The following is a 21,410-nucleotide window of genomic DNA, read 5'->3' as shown; positions in this document are numbered from 1 at the left end:
CAACGTAGGCAAATTGGAATTTTTTTCTGATTGAAGTCGAGAATAAAAAGTAAGTTAAAAGCATTTTAATATTTTTTTCCTTACTTTATTCAGTAAATAAGTCTTATAATGGAGATTAGAATAAATAATAGCAATTACAACAATTTTTACGCGGAATATCAGAAGTTTGAAAATGATTTATTACTTAATTATTTACGGTTGTCTAAGAATAAAAATATTTACTGTAACATTAACAATGGATCAAGGTAATAAAATTTTATAGCTAAAATACAATTAACGTATTTGCACAAAAGAACATATAGATAGCACACAAATATAGCGTAGTATAATTTCGATAAAATCGATTATTTCGATTATAAAAATATAGGAATCATACTAATTCACTAATACTAGAAATTATTTTAGATCAGTACATCGTGCTAATATATCCAATTTTTAACAATTTAAGATCATATTTTAGTCTAACTTGAAAAAAAATTTATTGACAATTGTTTGTGTGGTTCGTGGTGTAAAACTTAACTAATGATTGAAATGTCTGAATTAATAAAATTCAAAATGTTTGTGAAAAGGTTATAATTACCAGAAAAAAGAGGCGTTTTTTTTGAGACTATAGACAAGTTTTTTTCCCTTATATTATTGATTTTTCGAAACAAATTTATTTTCAAATTATTATTATTATTTTTAGGGATTTTTTCGAATGGATTTCGAAATTTCAGATAGCTAGTAAACAAGAATTCTAAAAAGTGGAAGTCAAATTATATTCATTAACCTCATAAAACTACAATAGGCAAAAAAGTATTTGCACACCCTGTTATTTTAAGGTTTCATATAAAAAAAAATTCGCTTTTTTACCCAAATTACGTTTATTTAACTTCTTAAATCAAGCACTATAAGATGATAAATAAAAATATGCAAAAGAGTCAAATAAATTAAGTATAAAGAACATAATGTTATTTTATACTGCAAAAAAAGTATTTGCACACCTAGTTAAACATTTCAAAAAATAATTTGGTTGACCCATAACCAATCATAACATTGTCCTTAATATTTAGTGTGCATCCCTTTAGCTTCAATTACGGCTTGTAACGCCTTGGCATTGATTCAACTAAATTTCTTGTCACCTCATCTGATAAATTGTTCCAGGAATTAACTGACACTTGTCTTAAGTGCTCCTTACTTGTAATAGAGGTCTGGCGGACTTTCCTGTCCAAAATATGCCACAGATTTTCAATTGGGTTCAGGTCTGGTGATTGAGGTGGGTTCAGTAATTTTCTTGGGGCATTATAAAGGAGCCATTCTTTTGTAATGTTGGCCGTATGTTCTGGATGGTTATCCTGCTGGAAATGAAAATCGTTCTCCAAACATAATTTTACAGCACTTGCCTTCAAGTTGCCTCGCAACACCTCCAAATAAGACCGAGCTGTTATTATGCCCTCAATAACTTCTAAATTACCCACCCCAGAGTAAGCCATACAGCCCCAAACCAAGATATATCCTCCTCCATGCTTAACAGTTTTTAATATATTTTTTGTATTCAAACCAGTTTTATTTCTTCTCCAGATTGTTATTATATTTTGTGGTTTAAAAACCTCAATCTTGCTTCCATCAGAAAAAAATAATTTTTTCCCGAAATTCAACAGGTTTTTTAACAAATTCTTTGGCGAACTCAAGACGTTTTTTCCTATTAACCTCACTAATAAATGGCTTTTTTAAGGGTCGCCTGCCTCGTATGCCTTTATTGTGAAGGACGTTTCTTATTGTTTGAGGTGTAACCGTCTTTCCTGAACAAGACGCCAGGTCATGGGCAAGTTTTTGAGCGCTGTGAGTTGGTTTCCTCAGCGTGTCTTTGACGACCTACCTCCTCTCCCGTTCATTTAAGGCTCTTGGTCGACCTGTTCGCTGTTTATTTTCTGTTGTTCCTCTTTTAATGATATACCTCACTGTTAAAAACGATAAATTTACTTTATTTCCGATGTCTCTATTACTGTTTCCAGCACGATGTAATATAAGCACTTCCTGTTTCACACTCACAGGAATTTTTCTAGATTTTGGAGCCATCTCAATGCACTAGTTGAAAACACAATTAAAACTAATGAATCTAATAAAGGGAGTATAGACAGTACCAAAGGTGACGTTAATCCTCTTTTGTTAGGGCATTTGTTTTATTTACATGTCAAGAGATCCCAAATTACAGCTGTGCAAATACTTTTTTTGCAGTATAAAATAACATTATGTTCTTTATACTTAATTTATTTGACTCTTTTGCATATTTTTATTTATCATCTTATAGTGCTTGATTTAAGAAGTTAAATAAACGTAATTTGGGTAAAAAAGCGATTTTTTTTTATATGAAACCTTGAAATAACAGGGTGTGCAAATACTTTTTTTGCCTATTGTATATCTCAAGATAACATGCAAATCCAAACCTAATAAATAAAGATTATGACTTTATAAGCTCCAAAACTGATTTAACCTCTTACTCGTTAAAGTCAACTTAAGTTTTTTTTTTTGTTTCTTTTTCACAACTCAATCAAAGAAAGAAAGTAATTAAAAATATAACAAAATTTTAATGATCAAATACGATCTATGTTATCTATTATCAAATACCTGACTATTATTATGTACATACATAAATAAAAATGTTATGTTTGGATCAGAAAAGGTTATAGTGACAGATGGGTGATCAGTATTTGTTGGTACCTTAAGCATCTGACATCTAGTGGTTATTCTCGTAACTAGTACTTAAACTAGGTAATCAATCTACTTTCAGAGTTTAAAAATAATAAATATATTTTATTTATAATGTTTTATTATATAAATTTATAATTGCAGTGTATTGAAGCCTTAACCTTCCTCTTTGTTAGCGGTAGTGCCTGATAAGTTTTCTAGATTAAGATTCTGTCAGAAATACATGTTTTAAGGTAACCAGGTTAGTTTTGAAGCGAGAGTTTTCTTTGAATGCTATTTTAGTGCATTCTTAACTCCTTAAAAATATAATATAAATATAATAATTATTTATATGGCTTCAAAATTACAATTTGGAGTCCGAAATGTCCAAACGTTTCACTCTATATAATATAGGCGCTTATATGAGCACTCTCTAAAGGAGGTTACTTGATTGTTTATACAACCAATTATATTTATATTCAATTTAAGTTCATATATTTTTTTCCTTAAAAATATTAATTTGAATACAAATTTGGTTTTGATTAAATTGTAATTATTATATTTCATAAATATAAAATTTCATAAATTAACATAAAACGGCTGTCCGCCTATTATTTACAGCCTCTTCGATTGTTATTACTATAGTATTTCAGCATATACCTTTTATCATTTTTTGCTATCTGTAGATCATACTGGCAAGGTAGAAGAGAACCTCACTTTAAGATATGGACAAAATTTATTAACCTTGGTGTCGTGTTCAATATCTCAAGTAAAAACCATCAGTTTCACAACTTTCTTTTGCTATAATTCCTGTTGAAATTTACTATTTTTGTTGTAAACTTAGTATTTTACGAAAAATAATAAAATAGATTAAAATGATAACGAAACTTTAGATTTAGAAAAATGTCCCTAGAAAGAAGGCCAAAGATGGTGATCCAGCAGGAAATTTGAAGATTTAGAAGACCTCAACGTTGGAGGTGTGACTTGGTTAGAGAATTTGGAAGATTAGATCTGAGGGAAACTAGCAAAAAGAGGAGAAGTAAAGTAAGTGAACATTACTAAATGTTAAGTTGTGCTTCTTGGAAGGTCAATGAACATATCCTGGGGCCATCCTCGAACTAAATACGAAGAAAAAGGTAAAATAAAGTAGCAGAAGACTGTATTAGAAATTTAAAAAAAACCATAGTCATTTCATTACTCCGAACATATGTAAGTAAATACGTAGAGGATCTTGTGCACCTAGTCTAACTTCATTTTAGCTGACAGTTTTCGTCGACCTTGATTGTTTTTCTTGATAAAAACATTATAAAATGAATGTTATTGTTTTATTTTTTTTTGGAGAGGACTAGAAATTCACATTTATTATCAGCTGATGAAGAACATAAATTGGGATTTATTTTTTATTCTTTTGAATCTTAATAAATGTTAACATCAAAAAAAGAAACATACTTGACTGGATCGATAAACATAGTTTTTAGTATCGATTCTGATCGTAGGTTTAATTCAAATTCAATGATTTCAAATTGTTTCACCAGTTACTTTGGGGGTCTTCAGTTTATTTTGAGTTGTGAAGTAAACATTTTAAATTTTATAAGGTTCTCCTTAGTAAATGATTCAATCACTGGATATCTTTTCCTTTAAAACCGTGCTAGTCGGAACTCTTACCTGGAATACCGTCAGTTAGGATACACATATCCTAAATTCACTCTAGTAGGCAGAACCGTATGATTTTTCTTGAAAGCGGAAGGTGATGATTGCAATTTAAGTAATTTATGAGTATTGAGTATATATACGTACGATGTGCACTTCCTGTAAAATTATATTTCAAAAATTTGGCACGTCTGCTAGACTTCCCCTAGAGTAGTATGATACTATCTCTTCCTTTTCATTCGCAACAAGTTTTATTAGATAAGATTTTTTAGATTAAATTAAAAAGAAAAAGTTATTGTTTGTACGATTAATCGAATAGAAGTTGATAGAGAAACCTTATCATCGAATAATAGACAGATAAACATAGAACTGACCTGATTAAACTTAGATGGATAACATATATGTGAAACTGGGTAATGAGTATTTTTGTTAAAACTATGTCCAACGAGTTCTATTAACTAATTGGTTCCAAGGCTCTGATATTCACGTTTATTTAGAAAGCGACGAATTAACTTCCTGAATTTGGGCAATTGATAAGAAGAAAATTAATGAATACGACAAAAATTGCCTACAACGGCTCCAGAAGAAAAATAATAACAAACCTTATCAGCGTAAACACAAAAAGTTCAGATTTGAACTTTGGTATTTATCCTTCTTAACATCAGTAAACTGGAGTTAATTAATTTATTAATAGATTGTTCAGTATTTGGAAATCTTCTAGAAAACAACTACCACAGCTTTTAGATAATAGAAATCCAATATGTAGGGGATATCTGACTGATTAGCGTACTTTATTACTACGCGGAGATCCGAGGCGCTTCTCACTGTTGCACTGTACTTGATGAACAGTGTTGCCTGTAACAAGATAACACGTTCTGCGGCCGGTAGTTCATTAAAAAAAAAGTTCCGGGGGTGTCAATGAACTCAATCTGCGTTAAGTGAAAGTCATGTCAATATTCACACAAAATACAATTTTTTGGGGGCATTTTGATAACATCAGTATTCTTTAAACTTCTTTTATCTAACCTCTTAAGTTTTTAAAGGGAAATTTTGTTAGTTAAAATGATATCTTTATGATTTCTATAAAATCTTCTCCATAATCCTGCAATAGGGATTAACGAACGGAAGGGGGCTGCCCTTAGATTTACAACTAACCTATTTATAACTAGTCACTTCCAAAACCAATAAAAATACTGATAAAAAAAAAACTGATCTTTAAAACCATTAAGAAGGTTATTTTATTTATTTATTTATTTTTAATAGATAAAATTTTAGAAAACGGCGTAGTATTTTTAGATAATTTATTGGTCCAACTTTGACAGGGTTGAACTATTTTCTGAGTTGAAATGAATATATTAAAAAAAACAAGGTCTTGAAATCTTAATACCAAATTTATTTGTTTAAACTTTTTTTTCGATTTAAATCTTTGGATTTCTTTGGTACTCTTCGTAGCCTTTTTTAAAAAAATGCATTTTCGGCCTCTAGACAGTGTTCTCTCGTTACAGACAACACTGTCTGTGGGGCAATGAGTTTTGGAAGCTCATAGAAAGAGAAAATCTATGGCCAGCTGGTAGATTCGAACCCTGTGATCTCCGCGTAACAATCCAGTACACCTGAGCTAACCCCCTTCCCTTTATTTTAAAAGAGGTTTTTTGGGCTTAAAAAATTCTAACTTTCAAGAAACTGCTGTCATGAGAGTGTTTACATCAAATTTTTAGTAAATTAAATCTTAGAAGTAGAGACACTTCTTCTTTTTTTTTTTTTTTTATAGTAAACCAAGCTTGAAGCAAAACATTGTAAGTTGGCAACATTGGAAGTGGAAGATATTTTTATGTTTATATTATAAGCTAATTCGTCCAAGTAAATATACATTTGTTTTATATTTGTTTAGTTATATAGAGTTATTTCTAAAAAGTATAAAATTACATTTTTATAGAGATGACATCATATAAGGCAGTAAAAATGTAATCTGGTGCATCTGGAATTCCATGATTGAATGATATCACTTAAATAATCTTTTTTAAAGTTTTATATTTTTTTTCCCCCATTATTGTTTGTTAAAAAATTAGTTTAAACGAAACAATAAACCTTGTTACCTACTTGCCATGTACCAGGTCCTACAGCATATACTTAAACTACCAATTACAGAACATAAAACTAGTCAGTTTCTCACTCACTAAATTTACAATTTAGATTCTTCTCATAAATGTTTAAAGGAATTATTCAAATGGGTTCGATTAAACTAATGTGAACATTTAAAAGACATTCTCCTACTATTTAAGATTATACTAGCGAGGATTCGGTCGAAATAAAAAACAGTAACTCAAGTTTTTACGCCGTTTCGAACAATTTATTGTGTTCCTCAGGGAGTTGTTATGTGAGTTGCCAAAACTTCTTCTGTTAGTAGACGTAATTTTTTGAAAGTAAAGAAAAAATGGTTGGATTTTGCCTTGCTACAGTGTGAATGTTCATATCAGATTTTTTTAGTACACATTTTGAACGAGGGGGTACAAAATACCTGCAAATTACTTCTATTTCTATCCAGTTTGCATAAGAATTTCAGTAATTTGGTGAAAATGCCTAACTTAATGCATAAAGTTACTAAAATTTAAGGATTTGGAATGTAAATAAAAAGAATAATAATTAACTTTTAGAAAATAGACTTCTGTTTGCAATTTGCATACATTTTTTACGGTAGAAATAATCGTACGAATTAGTGATATCAAAAATAAAATAAATAAAATGCTTGGATGCCAAAATAAATTATAATAATTAGTTTTAAATCAATGGAACATTTTACAAGGCAATTTTCTTAAAATCATGGGAACTGGAAACATCTATTATCGTTTAAGCAGAAAAAAAAGTTCCAAATTATCGAAGGTCATGTTAGCAATACTCCATAGTAGTGATGGGCAGAACGAGTCCGTCTTTGGACTCGTTGGATTTGAATCAGTTCCAGGGTTGGAATCGATTCCAACAACTCGTTCACCGATTCCGGTCTCTGTACTTACCCTATGCATTAGTAAAAATGTCACGCAATTCATTAAAAAATATCATTAAATGTTAGCTTTCCCAGTTAATAACAAAACTATATTTCTTTAACACACATTGAGTACTATCCCTAATTTCCAATTGCACTGATAAATATAAAATTAACAACGTAACACAAAAATTAACATAAAAATAGACTAGTCAATTATAAAAATTAAAGCAATGATGTTTAGTCATTATCTAGCTTGACCACTGGAAAACTGGAGTTAACGTGCTTCAAGAGGATCCAAGGTAGAGAAACGGAAATGGGTAGGAAATTATTCCCATAAAAAAAATTCTAACCCTTCAAGCAAAATGATAATTACTCATAAATAAAGAAATATTTATTTACTAGGACTTGTATATCAAGCTTTAAAAATATTATCTTACGAAAAGAAAAAGCTGTGTGCTTAATCTCTAACATAGCGCTGGACACTCTTATTCTTATCTTCATTGGGTAAGTTTAACCGTGTACATGACCGTGAGACAGTCAAAGTAACACTGAGCCAAAATTTAGTATTACCTAATTGGTTTACTTACTGCAGTATCCCTCCCACTCTATCACCAATTTCACAAACATTCATCGATTGGAAATAATTTTTAGTTAAATATTCGTTTTATTTGAATACAAAAAACATTATAACGCTTTCTTAAGATGATTTTAATTTTTAAAATTTGTTTTTGTCCATTACTCTTATATAATACGAAGAATTTCAAATAAAATATAATATACAAACACAATGATCTAGTATGCAGGTGGAGTCAGTCCTCGTTACCATAGCAATGGAACCGTTAAACAACTCCGGTTCCAGCTCCAGCAATTTCTATTGGCTAGATTCAGTGAACGAAAAAATGGAACGAGTCCGGTTTCAAAAGGATTTAAATCACTCCGGATTCGACTCCACCAACTCCAGTGGATTTAACCAATGAAAATGCTAGAGCTGGGCCGGAGTCGTTTAACGGTTCCGTTGTCATGGTAACTACGACTGACTCCACCTGCACACTAGATCATTCTGTGTTTGTATATTACATTTTATTTGAAATTCTTCGTATTTTATAAGAGTAATGGACAAAAACAAATTTTAAAAATTCAAATCATCTTAAGAAAGCGTTATAATGTTTTTTGTATTCCAATGAAACGAATATTTAACTAAAAAATATTTTCAATCGATGAATGTTTGTGAAATAGGTGATAGAGTGGGAGGGATACTACACTAAGTAAACCAGTTAGGTAATACTAAATTTTGGCCCAGTTTTACTTTGACCGTCTAGCTGACATGTACACGTTCAAGCTTACGCCAATGAAGATGAGAGTAAGAGTGTCCAGCGCTAAGTTTAAGATTAAGCACACAGCTTTTTCTTTTTGTAAAACAATAAGATAATATTTTAAAAGCTTGATATTCAATTCTTAGTTAATAAATATTATGAGTAATTATAATTTTGAAGGGTTAGAATTTTTATGGAATAATTTCCTACCCATTTCCGTTTCTCTACCTTGAATACTCTTGAAGTAAGTTAACTCCAGTCTTCTAGTGGTCAAGCTAGATAATGACAAAACTGCATTGCTTTAATTTATATTTGACTAGCCTATTTTTGTGTTAATATTTGTATTACGTTGTTAATTTTATATTTATCAGAGCAATTGGAAATTAGGGATAGTACTCAATGTGTGTTAAAGAAATATAGTTTTGTTATTAACTGGGAAAGCTAACATTTAATGATATAATAATATAATAAATTGCGTGACATTTGTTCTTATGTTTAATCGTTCCAAACCTTCTGCTGCCTCATTTTCATTTTTATTTGCCTAAATTTTTTGGGGCGGGGCGGAATCACTTTTTTTAAAAATAGGGATTTGAATCAACTCGTTCCACCATCGGACTCGTTCCAATGGAACGAGTCCGCTCAAATAGCCCATCACTACTCCATAGTACGGTCACCAACCTGCCATGTGCAAACCTTCTCTCTTCAATAAATATGTTTTTTCAAGAACCAATTGCTACTTTAGTAATAATCATCGAATGACGAATGTGTTTTATTTTGCAAATATTTATTACACTTGCTAGAATTAATCCCATTGTTGAAATCTAAATCCTGTTTATCTTTTATTTACATGCATATTTGTAATTGTTTAAACAGTATTATGAAGATAGTAATCAGTCACGCCAATTATTTCCTATCTTTTCGACCCATATTTGCTGATAATTTTACTTTCTGTTATTAGTGGTAATTATTACAATTTCCTACTTTTTTTTATGTTTTCCCTATTATTAAAAAAGTGATATTTCTAAATTTGCATGCGACATTCATTAACGAAAAATTGCTGGAAGTTAATATTGATAATTCGTTTTGGTGCCAAGAAGCACCATAAGAATTTGATCAGATTTTACAGAATCAATTTAAAGTTTCAGACGTGGCATACTCATTGCATATAAAAGAATCTACAACTTTTTTTTTTTAAATATTTTCATTAATAATAATAAATAGTTCATTTTAGGGCATTTACATTGACATTTTCGTCAATTGAATCAAAATTGAATTGATAAGTGAATGTTGAAAGGAATTTTTTCGGTTAAACAAGCCAGCCTATATTTTTAAGCTTCGTAATTACATAAAGGGCTATAAATTTTCTTTGGATTTTTTGTTTTTCAGGAAAATTCATTTTAAGGAAGATCATGTGACAGATAAGACTGCCTCTAAAGTGAAAAGTGAATTATGTCTTGGAACAATTCTGCTTTCGAAGAATTCCGATTCAGCAAGAAGAGTGAATCTCGAACGATATAACAACCCTTCTGGTTCGAGATGATTTTAACTAAGGCTGCTACTACTACAGATTCAACTAGCTTCCTTCAGAACACGTTTTCTTTTATTGGAGACTTGAACTTACAAAAAAAAAAGAGAAAAAAAAGTAAGTCACTTGGTCAGTCATTTCAGGTGGCCTAATTGATTTGAGAACAGTTTTCAGCTGCCTTCACAGAGTAAATCTTAACATTGTTTCTTGAGCAATATCGTCTCAGGGTTGTTCAGCCATGTGAATTATCACCACTAAGAAGAAACTGATAGTAATTAAGAAGTTCTGTTACTTCAGGGTTAACTTAGTTCGTGGGTATATTCATACAATGCCAGGGATATTCCCTTGGGTATTTGCTAAATTCCCGTGTGAATTACATTTTGTTCGATAATTATTTTTGGTGACTTTAGATTTGAGAGCCCTTGATTTAAGTACGCCCTAAGCGTGCCGGAAATCCACAAAAGTCACGCATTTCTAATATTAACTATTTATTTAAAGTTAACATTGGTAAAAAGTACTTTTAAAAAAAACATTGATTTTATAGAGTCCGTAATTTTTTTTTTTATTGAATACTTATTTGTTCAACTGGTCATCTTTCATTAAATATGTATATAACATTTATTAAAAATTCGCGTTGTTTAAACAGCTGGTTTTGGGTGAAATTGCTTTTTGAAGCCTTGGCTATTTTCTTTTATTAATTAATGTTTTACGTTTTCTTAAAAAGTAGATTTGCTTCCAGCATTAAGAATAATACTTCCACGTAAGGAAGGCGGTTAGCCCACGGACTCCCACGCGGAGGTCCTGGGTTCGAATCCAGCTGCTGACCCTTAGATTTTCTTTTCCTAGGAACTTCTTGCAGTTCACTTGTCCCGGTGATAGAAAAGTGCTGTCTGTAACGAGAGAACACTGACCGTAGGCCGCCAGTGCACTGAAAAAATCTCCGGGCGCCAATAACCTTAGATGTTGACGCGCCTCAAATAAAAAAAAAATAATGGCGGACATAAAAAATTTAAAAAAAAAATACTGTAAAAATATCATAGAAACGTTTTCTCCCAATAATACATAAAAATTATTTTATTTAATAATATTGTACAGTAAAGTTGTTAATATGTACAGAGTAATAAGGTTAGTCTGTCTCAAGATATACGAGAAAATATAATAGCACATTTATCAAGGATTAAAATTGCCTTTCATGGAGTATTTTCCCAAAACCCGAAAACACAAATGATAATTGGATTTCAAACCTCTTCTATAAAGAAAATTTAGGGAAAGCTACATCATCATCATCAATATAAGATAAAGAAAATTTAATAGAATTATCATGTGACAGAAGAACTTAAATGATAACTATGTGAAAAATCTGCTTAAAGAGACTGGATTGTAATGGAGTAAGCTCCTATCCAAGCAACATTGAATTTAATTGGTACTTACAGGTAGTTGAATGCTTAAAAGAAATTAATTTTTAGAAGATTTGGGCACAAATATAATAATCCTAAAGAAGAACTTTGTAAATTAATTAATAATTTTTGAAGAGAAAAATATGAAGGCAATTTTGCATTATTTTAAAAAAAAGTTTATAAAGTGAACATGAACTTGGAACTCCTTTGTAACAGATACATTGGTATCTCTATACAAATAAAGATAATAATAATGAAATAACACACTTTGAATAACAAATTTGCACGAAATACCATCATTTTTACGAAGTGGTGCATTTTAGTATGATGTACTACCAAGTGGTACGCGAGCCGTAAAAAGGTTGGGAAATGCTGCCTTATACCATAAAGATACCTCGATGATTTCCCCAAAATCATACGTAAATTTAATAATGTTGGTTAAAAAATAATTATGAAGGAATTCCTACTATCATTTAATAGTAGGAAAAAAGTGGTGTGGATTTTTTGAGAATCTCTCCTGATTACTGAATCTTTGACGCATTTTGGGGGCAGAGGATTCTTCCCTCAAGTTATTAATTACAGTAAACTGAAATTTAAGCAAACAACACTTAAGCGGAAGGAAGAGTTGTGGTATAAAAAAGCAGTCATCGATCCATCATTCATGAAACTTTTCGATTAATTGATGACATTCTTATTATTGTTGGTATTCATTGAGTTTTTTTAATTTTATTTATGTTATTGTTTAGATTATCAATTAAGATGCTGATAATTGACCTAAATATTGCGTACATTATGTGTTAGCAGGGAGAGCGCGTCATGCTGGTCGTTTAGAGCGCTATCTACGTACAGCTGTTCGTAACCCAAATGTGCCGAGAAGTCTGGCCATGAAACGTTCAAACCAGTCAACAATGAGACACGGTCGCCGGCAGAAGTCTCAAACACCCGTACCGAGTAAGTGTTGGCTAATTTTTTTGTTTTTTTATATTCTTAGTTATACGTATCTTCTTGTGATGATGTCGATTCCTTTTCTCACTTTCTCTTTCTCCAAGGACTAAACCCTTTCTTAACCCAGAAACTTATACTCATTAAAATAATTTCAAAGAGTTTTATGTCATTGAAAATATGGTGTAGTTCGCAGTACTGGATATTCGCCTGTATAAACATGCATGCTTATCCCTTTCCGGCTCCACTCTACACTTGCTGACTCGTATTTACTAATTCTCTACACCAAACTAATGGAACCTACCTCTGATGGTGGATGTATGTCCGAAAGTGGTCAGGGTTGCCAAAATTAAAAAAAATAATAACAGGACGGATAAAAATCAGCGATATATTGTGTAATATTGCATAAGGTTTTTGGAGAAATAACAATAATCCTACGTACGTAAATTCTCTTATCATTTCTTGAATTAAGACTTATATAAATTGATTTCTATGGGTGCCCCCCTACGTAAAACACGGAAAATAAAAAAAACTTTAAATTTGTTTTGTTTTTTTGGCGCTAAGTGACGAATAAGGTTTTTTTTTTGTTACATTGTTTCCTTTAAACTAGAAATACTTCTTTGCACTTTGGTTTTGCAAAGCGGTGTCGGAAAAGGGTTCCCCCCCCGGCAAGTTTTTCTAACTAGTTTTCTGATGAAAAGTTTTGGCTTCAAGAATTGCTGAGCTTTTTTTGGGCGCCACGGTTGCCGAACGGATAGAGGCGAGACCTGTAAAGCTAATATGTATTGTTGGTTTAGTGGGTTCGATTCCTGATCTCTAGGCCTTGGATTTTATTTAAAGGTTAATAATGAGAAATTTACAGTAAAGTATGTTTGCCAGTCGCCTCCGTCCACGATACCTAATTTGGTAGTTGGCCGTTAAGCCCCGCCTCAAAAAATAGGCGATTACTTTACTTTACTACTTTACTTTACAAATAACGAGCTTTTTGATAAAATACAAAAATTGAAAAGTTCTATTTTGCCCTTGATTGTGATTTTAAACTCTCCACCCCGCCATTAAAATTTAAGGAGTTTCTCTGACAACATTAGAGGTAGGTCATTGACCCCTAGAGCGTTTTTCGGTGCTCGGCCGGCTTCAAAGTTTTAAATTCAATAAAAAATCGTTAATATGTTAAACTTTTTAAAAATATAAAAGTCTATTTCTAATTTCGATTCATCGATTTGTTAAGCCTTTCCCAAGTAATTCCTATTGAAGACACTTCCGGCGATGCTAGAGTTAGGTTTCCTCCCACTGAATTCCATTGTTTGATGAAATTCTGTTGAAAAGAGGTTCCATTTTGTTGTTTAGATTTTTCAATCTTTTGTAACTTTGTATACTAGGTAGTTCAGGTCTGGGACTAGATTTTCATCTTAGGTCAGCTGTTGCTTTGCTCTAGAGTAGCGTGATGGAGCCTCAGTAGCTTTGGATATCCGTAGTGTTTCCTCCTCCTACTGACGAAAATATGGCGTGAACACTCCAACGACTTTATATTGCTGCACTAATTATGAATTAATAGTGTTCATTCATTTCCTGGATGGAGCAGTAGACCTACCTTACATCCAGGTGTAATTGAATGTAATTTATGTACTGCCCCGCCACAAGGCAACCACCAACATCCTGAGATATCTGGTTTCAGTTTTGAAGTTGAGTCAAACCCCAGAACTCCTCTTGAAACAACTTTTAATGTACGAGGTGTGGCTATTAAATAACCAGATTGATGCTGCTACAGAAGAACTATGCATGCGCCCAAATCCTAAAGACCGCAACAGCTGTGCCTTCTCTTTCGATTGCAGCAGCGTCTCACGTGTTTGTAAAGAACTCTGTCTAACTGAAACCGTCGTTTGTGTAAGAGATGTTAGTTTCGTTTTGCCCAAAACATCGATACTACACATGTAGTAGAGCAACGAATTGTCGTGAAATTTCACATCAAAACTTGGTGAAACCGCTACTGAAACTAGATCTTTTCATTAAAAGAAGTTTATGGCGATGAATGTTTATGACGTGCGCAAGTTTTTTGAGTGGTCCAAGAGGTTTCCAAGATGGCCGAGAAGACGTCGGAGATGATGACCGCCCAGGTCGCCCTACCACGTCCAAAACTGATGAAAATATCCGTTTATAATTAATCAACATTACTACCGTGAGGTGCTTGCTCAACTCCGTGAAAGAGTGAGAAAAAAAAACGGATCCGATTTGTGGAAGAACCAGTCACGGGGTTCTCCATCAAGACAACACTGCATTGTCTGTCGCAAGACGACGCTGTGAAGCTGTGAAAGAAAAAGCGGCACGCGTCATGCAGGAGCTCAGACAGAAAAAGACTTGCAGCACTGTTTCTGAACAATGGTAAATCCCGCGTGGAGCGTTGTAGGGATAGGAGAGTGGTGTATATTGAAGGCGATAATAACTAAATATGTATAAATTTAAAATAAAATGTTTTATAGCATCTGTCTCGTTATTTAATAGCCACCACCTCGTACATTCTCAATCTTTAAATTTCCAAAAGAGAATTCTTTTACGTTATTTTTACGTTCGTATTTTTTTTATTTTAAACAAATTTAGCTGATAATTCGCCTTATCATGTATTCTCATCGAAGAAAAACATTTTTTGAAATAAAAGCATTCTGCATACTTTATCTTTTATGTAACCCCATTTCTTTTATGTATATCGTACATATAATTTTCTAATATTTTTTCCTTAAATGTTTGATTCTGTTCTTTTCAAAATTTATTTCATCTGTGAACTGTAGTATTGTAGTATTTTTTACATTCTAAACTGATTTCACAAAATAAATACAAATGTTTTTTTGTTCTTGTTGTTAAGATCATCTTTCAAATCGATTACAATTTTATTGAATGTGCAATAATCTCTTTAATTAACGATTTAAAAAAATAATAATTATTTGTATATTTAACTGTTAATAAAAACCATACTATTGTTCAATGTTACAACTGAAAGTGATTGATTATAACATCATAATCAGTACACAAATTTTAATATAAATAGTTGATGTTTATTCGTGAAAAATGATGTAGTTCCGTGAAAAACCCTTTACAAACTCAATTTTCCGTAAAAAAAAAAGTTTCAAAAAAACATTATAGTGCTTTATTGAGCAGTATAATTGAGTTTTTCCAAAGTTATTGAGTTTACAAAGAATAAAGAAAAATCATTGAATTGACGTAAGATTAGTGCTTCAATAAATAGAACTTTTAGTTGAAGGAGTTTGGTGAAGACCTTGTTATCCAAAGCTGACTAGATAAATACGCAGTACTACCAACTCAATATTTACGGTTTGACAAAATACTTTCTTTTTTTTTAATTTAAGGTGCGTCAATATCAGAGGTCATTGTATGCTTTTTTAAGTGCACTGCCGGCCTTCAGGCAGTATTCTCTTGTTAAAGACAACAGTATAACCGTTCATCACCGGACAGTGAGCTATAAGAAGCTCGTATCTATGAGCTAGCAGCTTGGATTTGAACCTGAGATACTTGAAAGAATTTTTGGTCATACACTCACATCTCCAGTGAAAAATTAATCTTGAACGTTTGAAACAATGGCAATACTGCAGCCTACCTAGGGTTATACCGACTCTATAAAGTTCCAAAAAAGGACACCCTAAAAAAAATTTAGGTATATTCAGGGTCGTCGACAGGATTTTGGGGCCCAGGAATGAGTGTAATGGTTTTTTTAGGTGTTCATGCAGAGACTCCGGCCCCGGGCCCCGGGAAAAAGTCCCTTCTCTCCCATCCTGGGTACATTTATATCTTTCATACTTATTCATGAAAAGTTCATCGTTACATCAATAACCTGTTTGACCTATTCAGATCAGTTAGAACAGAAAAAACAACACGCCAAAAGAAGAAGTCTCAGAAGTCTGAACTTAAATCAAAAATACAATAAAATAAATTAGATTTGTGTGAATAATATCTGAAAAAAAAGGACAAAAGGCGTCCTTTCCTAATTTAAGAAAGGACAAGGACAACCAGGTGTTAAAAAAGGACTGTCCTTTTCAAAAAAAAAAAAAGGGCAGTTGGCAACCCTAAGCCTACCAGAAAAATGCTTTGTTTTTATGTTACAGATTTATGTTGAGACTATTTTGCATTTCTCCTTGCTATTGTACAGCGATAAATATGAAAATTCTGCAAGAAATTGTAAACATTCTATTTAAAACTTATTTTGTTTAAAAAGCCTTCCTGACGTAAAAAAACAGTTCTAATGATAGTATCCAGTATTGATAATTAAGAAAATTAAGCCGCCCAGTCTAGAGTCGGGTTATTGATAAACACAATAACACATAGTTCTTTCCCCCCCCCACCCACCCACTCCCAACGCATTAAATAGTAAACTAGGACGATGTAATCTTAAAACAAAAAACAATAACAATATAAAAACCTCCACATTATTTGTTGCAAATATTTTGACATTGTAATTATTCAGCCAACACATTTTTTATTTAAATGGTCTGCCAATATTTTATTATTTGACTATTCGAGGTGAAGGCCCCCTGCGTTCTGCGAAATTACCAGCTTGAGGGCGCCAAAACCAGTTTTTTTTTTGTAACCTACTTCAGTTTTATAAAATACATGGTCAAATTATTTCGTGCGAACAGTTTACGTATGCAATGTTCTTGACTAATTTTCATTTTAGTTTAGTTTAGTAATAGATTTTAGAAACATAACTGAAGTATCAAGATATGTACATCTTCGGACACTTTTTTTTTTAAAGATAGTTGTTTAGACCCCTCGTATAGTTTTTTTTAAAACCTTCTTTATCAGACTCGTGCCTTAAAATTAGACAGAATCACAATTTCTTCCTTACCAGCTCTTGAAAGCACATTATTGCGGAACTATTAGAGGCTTATCCTGGATTTTCACCCAAGCCTTGCAGCCGTATTTTGCTAGATATTAACCTGTCTACTCATATTTTGGTGCCACTTACTTTTCAAGATCTTTATAATGCCAGAGTGTTGGTCTCATACTACAAGAAAAAAGTATCAGTATAAAAGAATTTAAAAGTTGTAAGTAAAGGATAAAAAAACGATCATTTTTTTTAATTAATGATGCATTATTTTTGGTGACTGAATCATATTTTCAATAGGATGAAAAATGAATGCCAGTTTCAGTCATGAAAAAACTTTATTATGACGAGCTTTCAACCTAAGGGACTAGGTCATCTTCAGAGCTAATTTACAATATACTGTTTTACGAGGGTCGTTTGAAAAGTCCGTGCAAAAATAAAAACTACTTAATTTTTTGGGGTAAACCTTTTTTATTTTTCAACATAGTCCCCTTTTAGGCTTATACACTTCGTCCAACGCTGCTCTAGTTTGTTGATCCCTTCCGAATAATAGGATTTGTCCCAGTCTGAAAAATAGCCATTCGTTTCTGCAATCACCTCCTCGTTTGAATAAAATCTTTTACCCGCCAGCCATTTCTTCATATTGGGGAACAAATAGTAGTCCGAGGGAGCCAAGTCTGGAGAATAGGGGGGGATGTGAAACGAGTTGGAACCCTATTTCCATTAATTTTGCGACCACAACTGCTGAGGTGTGAGCTGGTGCGTTGTCGTGATGGAAAAGGACCTTTTTGTGGGCCAATCGTGGGCGTTTTTCTTGCAGCTCGGTTTTCAAATGGTCCAATAACCGTTTGCACCTGTAAATAGTTTTACCCTTTTCCAGATAGTCGATGAGGATTATTCTTTGCGAATCCCAAAAGACAGTCGCCACAATCTTTCCGGCCGAAGGAACGGTCTTCGCCTTTTTTGGCGCAGATTCCCCCTTGGTAACCCATTGTTTAGATTGTTCTTTGGTCTCAGGAGTGTAGTGATGTATCCATGTTTCATCCACAGTGACGAAACGACGCTTAAAGTCCTGCGGATTCTTCTGGAACAGCTGCAAACCGTCCTTGCAACACTTCACACGATTTCGTTTTTGGTCAAGCGTGAGCAATCGCGGCACCTATCTTGCGGATAGCTTTGTCAGGTCCAAATGTTGATGCAAAATTTTATGTACCCGTTCATTCGAGATGCCCACAGCACTAGCAATCTCACGCACCTTCACTCTTCTGTCATCCATCACCATATCATGGAGTTTATCAATGATTTCTGGAGTAGTAACCTCAACAGGGCGTCCAGAACGTTCAGCGTCACTTGTGCCCATATGGCCACTCCGAAAATTTTGAAACCACTTATAAACTGTTCTAATCGAAGGTGCAGAGTCACCATAATGTTTATCAAGCTTCTCTTTAGTCTCCTGAGGCGTTTTGCCTTTCATAAAGTAGTGTTTAATCAACACACGAAATTCTTTTTCGTCCATTTTTTGAAAATCACTCGACTTCCTCGATTCAAACGAATGCCAAACACAAAGAAATAGACCGATCTGGCTGAAACTTGGTGTGTGTTCTTCCAAGAGATGCTACTAACTAAACATAACCTCGATACGCGCCAGTGGTGCTATCTCTCTGACTTTGCATGGACTTTTCAAACGACCCTCGTACATCATTAGAGGGATAGGTGTGTCTACTGTCTTGTCTGCTCATGGACTCATGAAGTCGAAAGCTCGGCATAATAAAGTTTAATCATGACTGAAACTGGCATTAATTTTTCATCCTATCATTTTTTAAGGAAAAAATTAATAAAATAAAATCCACACCTAAGGAAACAGGATAATCTTCCTGAATAACCTGTTTTTTGTGAATTCATTAGTGAATTGATCAATATATCAAGGCTATTCAGTTTTAAATAAATTGAATGCCCAATAAATCACCATTATTACAGTGTGTATTCATCATAAATGAAGTGTCAATTTAGTCGTCATTCATCGAAAATCACAACTTTTGAGTAAATTGTAGTGATCCATTACTATTTACATTAAACGTTTATATTAATTGATTAAATTAAAATTCAAAAAAGCAGTACTCAATCATAATTGCATTTCGCTTTTATGTTTTTATTGCGGAATACTAACAACAACAATATTACTAACACTAAATGTAAAGTTTTATGCATTTTAAAAAACTTCTAAAATACCATATTTCTTAAGTTAATATTTTGGTCAAAGAATATAACGAGAATGGTCTTCTTTTGTACCAAAATTCGTTCTCAGGCATGTACAATAGGAATTGAAATATTGTGAATTAAATTTTTAGCGCTTTTAAGTTTGAAAACGTTTCGAAATACTCATGAATTTCAGTGTTTCTGAGGTTGATATCTTGCTTTATCACAATTGAATCAGCAAATTCTGCATTAAACTTTCAATTGCAATACTCGGGTTCATCTTGTTACATTGCTTTTTTTTTATTTATTTATTGTATTTTCAAGATCTGAGATATTTTTTTTTGTGCTGATCATTAAGAATTCTTATATGTAGCTATTTATAACCTTTATTTTGCTGTTACCCTACTTCTACTGTTTACGTTGTACATTATTACAAAGTTCTTTACACACTTTACAAATTTGCAGATCTTTCATTTCCAGACATCCGATAGCCATAATGACGGCAATGATGAAGACTGTGCCACCGGATGGGGGCTGGGCTTGGGCAGTTGTAGTAGGCGCTGTTATTATCAATGTAATTTTTTGTTATTATTAATTTTATTATTAAATATTAAAAGTATTTGTTTAGTTACAGTTTTTTTGTTTTCTATTAAAAAAGACTGAAGTATACCTTTTCAATTTCATTTGATCAGATGTCGGGACGATCGTTGGAACCGTCTTTTGGCCTGCTGTTCGGTGATCTGCTTAAGAAACTTCATGTAGAGACTACCGGAGCTGCCATCGTGCTCAGCACTATGGATGCTGTGATCAATTTTTCAGGTAATTTTTCACTTCATCGTAAGCGAAATTCTAAATTGTTTTTTGCTAGGCAGATACTCATGATCTGGTCTTAAGCAAAATAATATTAAAATGTTTGGTCTCACTTGTTCTTAGTTCGCGAACAATACGCTCTAACATCTGGTATGAATCCTCACAACTTTATTTTTCCAATTCTCATGGTCCTACCTGAGGAAGGAAATTTCCTTCCTCAAGTTCGAATTTCAAAATATATTTAATGTTCACAAAAATTGTTTTCAAAACCGTACATTATGCTGAATTGAGAATTTAGTAAGGCGCATACCATTGCAATCAGCCAGAACGTACGCTGTTCTTATCATTCTTATCAATCAGTGATTTGGTCATTTCATAAAATTGCAAGAACTGTTAGGTGTATTACACTAAATTTTTCTTAGTAATAACTTGAAGAAAAATAAATTTTACTCTATTAACACACTTTGATTGTGTTTATAGAATTTATCCTCTGTATTGAAACTGTCGCGGTAGGACAGCTGTACAAAGGCATAATCTTCAAAAAGGCACGAAAGAGCGTAACGTTGAAAAACACCCAACTTTGACAATTTTTGCCTCTTTTTCTATAAAAGATAAAATTCCCAAATTTTCTTTAAAATATAGAGAAAATTCTCCTTTTTAACTGTAATTTTTTTTTTGCAACAACCCAGAGCTAATAGGTTTCGAGAAAAAAGTTGCCGAAAATGAGCAAAAACGGCATTTTTTCAGAAATTGTTCTTGTTTTTCTTCTTGTTGTTACCTTTTTTTGTAAACAAAGTAGCGCTTAAACGCGTGAACCAATTTTCATGAATGAGGTGTCATTCGATTCGGAATTTTATGTAGATATGCCTTTTGGGAGGTCTCGACGCTGTACATCGAATGGGAGAGGAGTTAGCCCCACGTATGTGAGGCCCACTCCAAAATAATTATTACTAATAACTCTGTAAATCTTAGCCCAATTGAGATGAAATTTGGTAGGATGAAAGGGTTGAGGCTTCCCTACGTACCATTAAAGCGACGGTCTGCTCTTAAACCTGTTAAGGAGAAGTATAGCAATCGTTTCAAATTTTCGTCACAC

At 32.7% G+C, this 21,410-nt stretch overlaps 1 protein-coding gene across 3 annotated transcripts in view; it reads left to right on the top strand.

Moving 5' to 3' along the window:
- Window positions 1-3,356: 3,356 nt before the first annotated feature.
- Window positions 3,357-21,410, top strand: part of LOC141462249 (uncharacterized) — a 42,337-nt gene continuing 24,283 nt past the window's right edge. Inside the window, exons 1-5 of one of the 3 annotated variants that reach the window (XM_074143956.1) lie at window positions 3,357-3,711; window positions 10,000-10,255; window positions 12,337-12,486; window positions 19,985-20,078; window positions 20,197-20,323. In XM_074143956.1, coding sequence (XP_074000057.1) covers window positions 20,001-20,078; window positions 20,197-20,323 — 205 coding nt within the window. In that variant the 5' untranslated portion in view covers window positions 3,357-3,711; window positions 10,000-10,255; window positions 12,337-12,486; window positions 19,985-20,000. Of the gene's footprint in view, window positions 3,712-9,302; window positions 9,574-9,999; window positions 10,256-12,336; window positions 12,487-19,969; window positions 20,079-20,196; window positions 20,324-21,410 lie in introns of those variants that run through there. The other 2 variants (XM_074143954.1, XM_074143955.1) reach the window with 2 other exon arrangements.

This window comes from Rhodnius prolixus, unplaced genomic scaffold (assembly GCF_049639745.1).
Source record: "Rhodnius prolixus isolate KJV_2025 unplaced genomic scaffold, Rpr scaffold_18, whole genome shotgun sequence".
NCBI classification, from domain to species: Eukaryota; Metazoa; Arthropoda; class Insecta; order Hemiptera; family Reduviidae; genus Rhodnius; species Rhodnius prolixus.
This window is presented reverse-complemented; position numbering and strand designations above follow the sequence as displayed.